General features: G+C 35.5%; 1 protein-coding gene across 1 annotated transcript; it reads right to left on the bottom strand.

The window, feature by feature from the left end:
- Positions 1-4,469: 4,469 nt before the first annotated feature.
- LOC117116499 (nmrA-like family domain-containing protein 1) lies at positions 4,470-10,087 on the bottom strand. Its single transcript, XM_033260558.1, has 5 exons — positions 9,999-10,087; positions 8,982-9,069; positions 7,580-8,012; positions 5,562-5,755; positions 4,470-4,565 (listed from the first exon to the last, which is right to left on the bottom strand). Exons 1-5 carry the CDS (start codon positions 10,001-10,003, stop codon positions 4,470-4,472), a joined length of 816 nt encoding a protein of 271 aa, XP_033116449.1. The 5' UTR covers positions 10,004-10,087.
- Between the last annotated feature and the right edge of the window lie 293 nt (positions 10,088-10,380).

Genomic DNA, 10,380 nt, shown 5'->3' with positions numbered 1-10,380 from the left:
ATTTGAAAAAAACATGACAGTTTTCCCACAAGACATGAAAGTCTCCCACTCTCCTCCGAGCAAGCAAGAATCTCGCGGAAAACAAAACCTATCTCATGCAAATTCATAATAATTATTTGCATGTTATTATGTACTATTTTATTTAAATTGTCTCACAGTGGCCAGTTCCGATGGGTATCACCATGTGTTAGCGGCGCATTTAACCAAATCACCCGGAAATAACTTCTTCTAAACTTGGGACTCCTGCAAAGAGGGATATTAAAGAGAGATAGGCACTCCAGCCTGTGAGCACCAGTTTCACTTTATTTCCTACCTAATTATTGACCTCAACTTAATCGGTAAAATGTTGGTGTTTGTGAAATAGAATACTGTACATTTTTAATGGCATTTTAGAACAAAATGAAGAACTAAGCAGGCATATTTGCCCAAAAATATAATGTAAATTTTTATTAAATAATATATTATGTCACACTGCACCGATATAAACAATTATATTATGGACGGAAGTCGTACGGTATAGTCATTAAAGAAAATATGTATTTAGTGATATATACAAGGTCTTTTCATTCATTCAGATAAAAATATATATTACAAATTACAGACAGACAGCCAGAAGGCTGTATATGTATTGCAATAATTGCTTAAATATTTAAAAACAGAACACCAAAATTCCAGAAATTCACAACACAAACATAAAAAAATCAAGATGTAAAAAGGCAAGAAACAATGGATAAAGACCAAGAGGAAGGAGGAGAATGATGATGTTAGACGACATTAAGGAAGGAATGAGTTACCACCAGATGAAGAGGGATGCTGAGACATCGGGAGTTCTGGAGAATGTCATGAGGAACCTGCATTTGGCAGAATGCTCATGATGATGAATATCATTTGCTAATTACACAGAACCAATATGTAAATTTATTATGGATCAGTCCGCTTAAAACTACTCATCTCAGGGCCGGCGGAACGTTTTTCAAAGTGGGGGGCCCACTTATAAGATAAATGGGAATATGAATCATGCAGATCTGGAATCAAACCTAGAGGGTGGGGGGTAAACATTTTTCCCAAAAACGAAAGGGGATGCGGGGGTCCTCCCCCTGGAAAATTTTGATTTCTAGATGGCGGGAAATGACCTTTCTTGACTTTTGAGCTAGATGTCTAATGACTTTGTTCTTCAAAATTCAAGGTTCCCCCCCCCCTCTTGAAAACAATCAGATAAACTTTCTCATTCTTATTACAGTAAATTGACCGGTTATGTGTGTATACATACATAAAAAAAAATTAGTAGTTGCATACGTATTCTTTTTTCAATGAATCGATAGGTTCCAAAGAAAAGGGGTTCGGGGTTCGGGGTTCTCCCCCGGGAAAATGTTGATTCCTAGATGGCGGGAAATGAGCTTTTCCGACTTCTGAGGTGTCTTAATTACTTTTAAGTTCTTCAAAATTCAAGGTTTTCCCCTCTTGAAAAGGGTCAGGTAATTTTTCCCATTGTTATTACAGGAAATAGGCTTTATGTGTGTATACATACATAAAAAAATGAGTAGTTGCGTACGTATTCTTTTTTAAATGAATCGATAAGCTCCAAAGGAAAAAGGGGGGTTCTCCCCCGGGAAAATTTTGATTCCTAGAAGGCGGGAAATGAGTTTTCCCGACTTCTGAGGTGTCTTTTATTTACTTTTAAGTTCTTTAAAATTCAAGGTATTCCCCTCTTGAAAATTATTATGATGAATAAATGAACCCAAAGAGAAAAGGGAGGTTCAGGTTCTCCCCGGGGAAATGTTGATTTCTAAATGGTGGGAAATGAGCTTTCCCGACTTCTGAAGTATCTTTTAGCGACTTTAATTTAGGTGCTTCAAAATTCAAGGTTTTCCCCTTTTGAAAACGGTCAGTTAATTTTCTATTCCATTGTTATTACAGCAGATAAGCCTTATGTGTGTATACATACATAAAAAAAAAATTGAGTAGTTGCATACGATTTTTTTCCCCATGAATCCATAAATCCCAAAAAGAAAGGGGGGGGGGGGGTTCCTCCCCCGGGAAAATTTTGATTCCTAGAAGGTGGGAAATGAGCTTTCCTGAATTCTGAGGTGTCTTTTAATTGTTCTTTTAAAAGTTCTTCAAAATTCAAGGTTTTCCCCTCTTGAAAATTATTATAATGAATCAATGAACCCAAAGAGAAAAGGGAGGTTCGGGTTCTTCCCGGGAAAATGTTGATTTAATGGTGGGAATGAGCTTTCCCGACATCTCAAGTAGCTAGGTTTTAGCTAGGTGTCTAATGACTTTGTTCTTCAAAACAAAGTCCTCTTTTCCCCCTCTTGAAAACGGTCAGGTAAACTTTCTCATTCTTATTACAGTAAATTGGCCGGTTATGTGTGTATACATACATAAAAAAAATTAGTAGTTGCATACGTATTCTTTTTTCAATGAATCGATAAGCTCCAAAGAAAAGGGGGGTCCTCCCCCGGTAAAATTTTGAAAATTCAAGGTTTTCCCCTCTTGAAGACGGTCAGGTAAATTTTTCTCATTTTTTATTTTATGTGTGTATACATACATAAATAAATAAATGAGTAGTTACATGCGTATTTTTTTTCCATGAATCGATAAATCCCAAAAAGAAAGGGTGGTCCGGAGATTCTCCCTTGGAAAAAGTTTTATTCCTAGATAAATAAGCTTTCCCGACATTTGAAGTGTGTTTTAATGACTTTTATGTTCTTCAAAATTCTAATTTCCTTATTGTAACATAAAAAAAAAAACCAAAAAAAAAACCAAAAAAAAAAAAAAAACAGTTCACGGGTCCTGAACAGGTAGGTCTAGAATTATTTTTCCCCCTTTTTTTTGTTGCCCAAGGGAATGGTCAGGACCCATGACCCCCTCCTCCAGATCCGCCAATGTGAATTGCGAGAAAATGTAACTCGGTCGGGGAGTGGATAAACATTCTCTTTCCCTTCCTTCTCCTCCTTCTCCTCCTTCCTTCTTTCTTCTCTTACATTTCTTTCCGATCATACAAAAATCTCCAGACATAATATATTTTTTGCCAAAAAGTTGGGGGGGGGGGGACGCCCCCCCGCCCCCGGTTCCGCCGAATATTCATTAACCATGTAGTAATAATTGTAAATCAAGTTTGTATAGGCCCCAAGTATAATTCTCACAACTCATATACCTGTACATGTGCAATTTTTCTTTTTTAATTCAATTCAATGAAATCAATATTTAACACGACTGTCATATCCAAGTACTGTATTTAGCAGAGAATAAGTATTATTTGTATTTTGAACCGTGGAAACCAATTATCATGATGCACTGACAATTTGACGTAATAAATATCTGAATCTGTAAATGGGGAGGTGTTTATTCCAAAAGCGAAGTTTATTCGAGTAAATACAGTAAAGAAATTCCAAGGAAAGTGATACATATTGCAAAATGTAGATTCAGATGGACAAGGTAAACTCCAGATTAACTCTTTGAGTCTCTTTAAGAGCAGTGTTAATATAATATTTAAAAAAAACCAGTATTTAATTTGCTCCTATCTTTCTCTTCATCAGCCCGTGCCTTGAGTGCCAGTATGTGGTGGAAAACCACTTTAAAATTATTAACTTTCTTATAATATATACCGTAAATCGCTATATGATTCTGATATTACATAATTATACATATTTAAAAAAAATTCTGGTAGGTTAATATTTCAGTTTCTATATATGTATGCATAATCCCATATAGGCCTACAGTAATCATGTTTTGTATAATAATAACCATTACGATTCTGGTTGAAGTTGAAGCTGACAAGGATAGTTCTATTGTACTATAAATCAGAAAGCTGTAATTCAACTTTTAAAAATAATAAAGGCATTTTTACTAATTGGCTAATTAATATACCCAGAATAATGATACCATTGTTAGTGATGTGACAACTGCTTCAATTTTCGGCTTAATATTAAGTCAAAACACAACTCAAAAATAAAATCACACATTGTTTGCAACAATGCTTTATGGAGAAATTAGAGGGTGCCATTCAAGTTTTTAAATGCTTTAAAAGCTTTCCTTCATTTAATTTATTAATAGGAACTAAGATTGTGAACATAATAAAATTGCTCAAGATATACCTACTGTGCCATAATTTACTTGAAATTGATGCATTACAAATATTTAAGTAAGCCTATTATTATAATAATTATTATGATTGTTGTGTTAAAGTCCTCAGCTAACAACTAGACCATGTTACTTGGTCTGCAAAATTTCTCTCAGAAGGCATTGCTGAAAACAATCAATAGTGACATCATTTTAAGATTATTAAACCAAAGTGTGCCACGGTTATTTAGCAAATTCCTATAAATTTTAGTTCATCTTTGAGTACTTTGTGCTATGACACGATTCAAAAAGAAGTACGGTATTGTACTGGTACTATACATTATACAAATGTGCAACACATTACTTGTATGGCTCTCTGTCTTCCTATTGTTCAAGAACACTCATCAATGCCTGCTTGTTTTCCCGAACCCAGGTGTCAAAACTCTTTTATACACATCTAGATGTGTATAAGAGACAGGCCTATATTGGTCAAGGTTGATCTAGAGAATGAAAAAAGTGTAAGAGATATAACATTGGATTATGAGATATATTTGAAATAAACATAACATTGGCCTTATAAAAAGGGAATCTTATTTTTCAAGCATTAATGATCAACTAATACCAACATTTATCACAATATGACAGTTGGATTTATTACATGACATAGTTTACCTCTTCAATAAACATTCATCATATGTTAATTTAATGGCCCTGATTCAATTTTGTGTCAATATTTTAATAGTACATCCCTCATTTATTTTACATTATAATTTTCATTACTTTATGTTTATGCCATATCTGTAATTTTATCACCTTATGCCATACACCTGAATTACAATGTTACCATACACTAGCATCATCACATTATTATGCTATCCACTTGCATCGTCATCACCTACACAATTGCATCATTTCATCACATTATGCTTAGCGTGCATCATCATCATCATTCCCTACCATATACGATTGCATTATCATTACATGCTACTCACGTGCACCATCATCACCTTATACCATACACGATCACCACATGCTATCCACGTGCACCATCATCACCTTATACCATACACGATCATCACATGCTATCCACGTGCACCATCATCACCTTATACCATACACGATCATCACATTATTCTATCCTTGCGTACACCACATTTACCATACAACATAATACTTTATATCACATACTGTAACTACATCATCACATTTCCAAACACCTAACTTTGACCTAGATCCGCTACAATATTATTTAATTGGGATAAATCAGAAGTTTAAATTTACAGTATATCATTTTCACTGATACAGGTCTCCCTCTAATTAAAGACCCCTCCAAAAATAAAGACCACTTTTCTGTGGTCCCAAATTCACAACAGTTTTTTTAAATCTTTATTATTCTAATTAGAGACCAAAGCTGCTAAAGACCATGGGAAACCTGGTCCCAAAACTATTCTTTAATTGGCGGGAGTCCTGTATTATCTCATCAAGTATAGCCCTACCTGTGCATCAATAAACTCGTAAGGTCTCAGATGCTTACTAAACGTTCGAGCTATCTCTACAATAGTTAACTTGTCACCAGAGAGTAGGAAGTTCCTGTTGAGTGTCTGCGCTCTGTTGTTTAAGATACTTCGGACAGCTTCACCTATCTGTGCCACACTTATTACATCCAGCGATATATTTCCCATTGGAATGGCTGAAATATAAGAAAAGGGATCAGCATTACAGAGTTGAGGCAAGCTAGCTAACTTCCATTTTTGGACTGTAAATACACCATAAATATAAATATGGTGTAATGAAAAATATTGTATGGTATTTTATTTGTAATTAGAGCCCATTACATTTGTAAAAACATATTTCCCATCATATAGTAAGTTAAGGGTTATGTTATGTTGGTCAAATGCAAAGTAAATAAAGTTGATTGTGGTGATTTTGGAGTTTAGAGCCATTTCCCAACGAAATGGAAGAAGCTGGACCTCAGCCATTTCTGAGATATTTGGTTGAAATGAGTTAAACTATTAAAAAAAAATAAACTTGCAAAAAGTCATAGCATGAATTAATCACAAGAAACCAACTCGTTCTAAACATTTAGTATTCCAGCATAAGTGTGGCTGGCCATCATCTGTTCTCAGACAGTAATTCTAAAAAAAAAAACTATTTTAAAATGATCCTGTTACGTCCTGAAGTGTTTTGGGATATTGTTTGAACCATTTACTGAAATGCTATCGGCCTAACATTCGTGAACATTGTGGTTGCTTATGTCAAAAAATAACATTATACACATACTCAGCAATGTTTGGTTGTTATTTAGTTGGAAATCACGTTATAAATACGTATTTATGGTTCTTCAAAAAAAGAGTTGAATACAAAACAGCAACATTACAACATATAAAACACATATTTATGAAGAACACCAGAGTAAGCCTACGTGCTAGTGGTTAAATTACCAAATTTAATCCCGAGATTATTTCTGAGCGAGTGAATGGGCCAAGATAGCATGAATCGGGTAGATAATAAACAGCAACAGAATGACAATTATTATTTTCGATTATACAACTGCATAGTTACCAACCTGAGAGATTTGAAATGCATGACTACACCAGTTCGGTGGGGGCGGGTGGCCACCGGGGTCGAGGCAAGCCCGGTGGGGGACCAGGGGCGAGGTCTCTTTGCGTTCGGACGATCTGAGCATTTTTTAGCTGTTTTAAAACGATTTCAGAGAGAGTTTGTTGACAATATCTTGTACATAAACAAAAATATTTTTAATAGAGCACATACAATTTGAGTTTTAAATACATTTTCCTCTTAATTCGTGATAATTCGTTACCACACATGGACTTGTACTAAATGCGTGACAAATTTATGATCACCCATGTGTTTCTGCAAAATACGTGTTTCATCCAAAATTACTGTGAAATGCATGACTGTCCAGCACGATGCGAGGCGGTTGGTAAACTATACAACTGTGTGTGTTCAGGTCTATGACCGCGCGTAATATAATTGCTATTTTAATATTTGTAATATTTAAAAGAATTAAATGCAATTCGCTTTTTTTTTTACACGGATAGAAGTTTTCTCCAACCAAAAGAAACTGACTGAAATCCTTGAAGATTAAACAAAAAAATGTTTTTAATTAACAAACTTACCTATACATTTATTATAACAGTAGGCCTAATTATATGATACTATACAATTATAACTTTTTGTAGCAAATCTGCGCTCATTGGACATGCAGTCACATTCTTGAAGAACATGAACGCACAACCACTAGGGTTTGAGAGCGTTCTCTTGGTCCAAAGATCTGGAATGACCTTTCACAATCTGTACGGTCTGTGGAATCACTTTTGAAACTCCGCCTTAAAACCTATTTATTTGAAACACTTTATGTAATTTTCTATTAATCTTGCTGGTTTTTCTCTTGGCTTATAACAGTGCCATGAGCACATTTGCGGTGATATATTATTGACAAAGTGACATCATTATTAATTAAAACTAATCATCAACGCATAGAAGTACTTACCAACTTTATACATATGTTCACCATATTTCTGTGGTTTCAACCATGTGAGAAAATTTTCATAGTAACAAGAAATCATGATGGTTGTTAATGGTAGTGCTCTCTCTTTCATGAATTCCTCAATGCGTGACTTAGCATCGTAATGTTTGACCTGCAATCCCATGCCATCAAAAGCATTCAGCTGTGAGCTGAAGACAACGTGTTGGACCTTCTTGACCATACAGATGTCGGCGACGTTCTCACCTTGACTGTATTCATATTCTTCACAGTCAGTTCGTTTGAATTGCGTGTCAGTGACAATGAAGCAAGCGTAAGCTCCGTCAAGTACATCAGCAAGACTTTGGCGGTCATCTAGGTCAGCCTGTGCTATCTCAATACCCTTTGCAGCCAGAGCCTTTGCTTTGTCACTGTTAACATTTCTGGTCACTGCACGAACCTTTAGTTATTAAAAAAGTATATTTTTTTAAACAAATGTGGATATCATTATTTATCGATAACAACATAAAATAAAATGCCAGTATTAGAAAATGCAGTACAATGTACAATAGAAAAGGGGGGAAATTGCTCGCGGGTATAGGTTATAAGGCTCTTCATTTATTTATTTAATTTAATTAATTACAGTTATGCAGCAAAGCATCGTCTCTTTTCCCAGTGTGTTATGTATAAAATGTAGGTAGTAGTACCGTAACTCGTGCAGTTTACAATGATTACCTGGATTCATACCAGTTTGACGATTACTGTATCACAGACTTCACAATCACAGTTTGGTGCCAACTCCATTTTTGCCATAATCTACAGTCACTTTTGATCAATATTTGGTTGTATCCAAACATTTAATAACAACATTAAATATTCAAATGAAATCTGAATTTAAGAACGTTTTAGTCAAGCCTCATATGATGCATAACTGCGCAATCTAGGATTGTCGAAACCCAGTTTGCCGAATGCCAGATTACCGAGTCAATTTTGTTATGATTTCACTTGACTGGATTCGACAAACTGGGTTTCGGCAAAGTGGTCATGGACTCAGTATGCAAACCTGATCAGAGATCAAATGAGTACATTTCCAACTTCATGAACTAAAGGAAAAAAAGCTCTCCCCAGAACCTTACCAGGAATTTGTATTCCAAGACCCTGGTCGAGGCTCTTGTCGGCACCTTGGTTCGGATTTCGCTGTCGGACATGTCGGACCCCTCGTCAAATTCCTGAAGCCAACACCTGTCTCTTATACACATCTAGATGTGTATAAGAGACAGGGGGCGTGCTCCCGCACCCCTAGATATGCCACTGTCCTCTTATCTTGGAGAAGACTCTATTTGCGGTCATCATTAAGCAAAGTCTTATCAATCTTATTCTGAGAAATTGGGGCCCTGTTTTCGACAATCCTAAATCCACCCCTGCCTACCTTGTAGCTAGGGTCTTGATGTAATATTTCAGCCACTGAGCCTCCCTGCATTCCTGTTGCTCCAAATACTACCACAATTTGTGCCATGCTAATATAAAATATTGATTAACTTGAATAAATGGAAGAAAATTTAACTATTTTTTATAGTTGTATGGTAAAAGTAACAACTCACGCTTTCAACCCTCTCTTTTTCAAGAACAGTTATATCTTCTTCAACTGTATGTTCCATTACAGCTTGACGTTAAGATTCGACATTTTGTTATAGATGGGCACTCCCAGTCCAACAAATTTGTTAGGAAGAAAGTACCTATTTATAACAAAATTGTTAAAAGGTTATATTACACCACCCACCAAAGCTGATTTTTTGCTTTGCACGGTTAAGCTGCAAATGTTCTTTATAAAACAGCCAATCACCATTGGTTTTCTTTTTGCACAACACCCTAAAGCTCAATCGTAAAGCTAAACATAATTTACCGAAACAAAAAAAATAGGTCTACTTGTCAATCAACAGCATTATTATACAATTTGAAAAAAAAAAAACCACATAAAATAAATGACTCTTCATTAATAACCATGTCATAGATGTGTTTGAATGATTGTACATTGGTGCTAATTGTAAGAGATGAAGGGGGACCTAAAACTTTTGGTTAATAATTTACATAAAAATTATCAATTCGCAAAACAGATGCAGTCTTAAACCGATTAATTCAAGAGTACTTTAATATACGCCTACTGTCCATGTCCATACAAAATTAGCCTGGACAAATATTGCTTCAGAAAAAGAAGCTACCACCGCCCTCACCACTACCTCGTCTGCTGCAACTATCCCTACATCACCACCACCACCACCACCCCTGTCACACTACCAATTTACCACAACTAACCTAATACCAAGTTACTGTATACCATGAAATCTGCCACCATCACTCACAATTAATTATTATCCTACCGGCTGGATATCAGCTGAAATTAAACACGTTTTGCACATCGAAAGAACATTAAGAGAGAAGAACGTACCACATGCCGATACGAAAAGGGTGTAGATATTAAAATAGACCACCAACCACCATTAGTAGAAGAACATATAAAACTCGTGTAACAAAATCTTACCCGGAAAACATCAGTTCTAAAAATGCTTGCAGAAATCAGCAAGAAAAATATTTTCTTTCCGACTGAATGATTTTTTAAAGTTGTATTTTACACACCCACATTGCTTTGTTTACTTAATGCATCATTACGCACCATGATCGTCGGCCGGGTGCACTGGTGTGTAGGCCTAAATAGGCCTAACAATGAGTCTCTTGATTCGGATCAGAAAATATTCATTGTGTTCAACCATAGAGAAAATAGAACTGTTCTATTTTCTCTATGGTTCAACAATGTACACAAAGTGGAAATA

The sequence above is a fragment of the Anneissia japonica genome, unplaced genomic scaffold (assembly GCF_011630105.1).
Source record: "Anneissia japonica isolate Jap-2015-1 unplaced genomic scaffold, ASM1163010v1 scaffold2918_len238339_cov177, whole genome shotgun sequence".
NCBI lineage: Eukaryota > Metazoa > Echinodermata > Crinoidea > Comatulida > Comatulidae > Anneissia > Anneissia japonica.
This window is presented reverse-complemented; position numbering and strand designations above follow the sequence as displayed.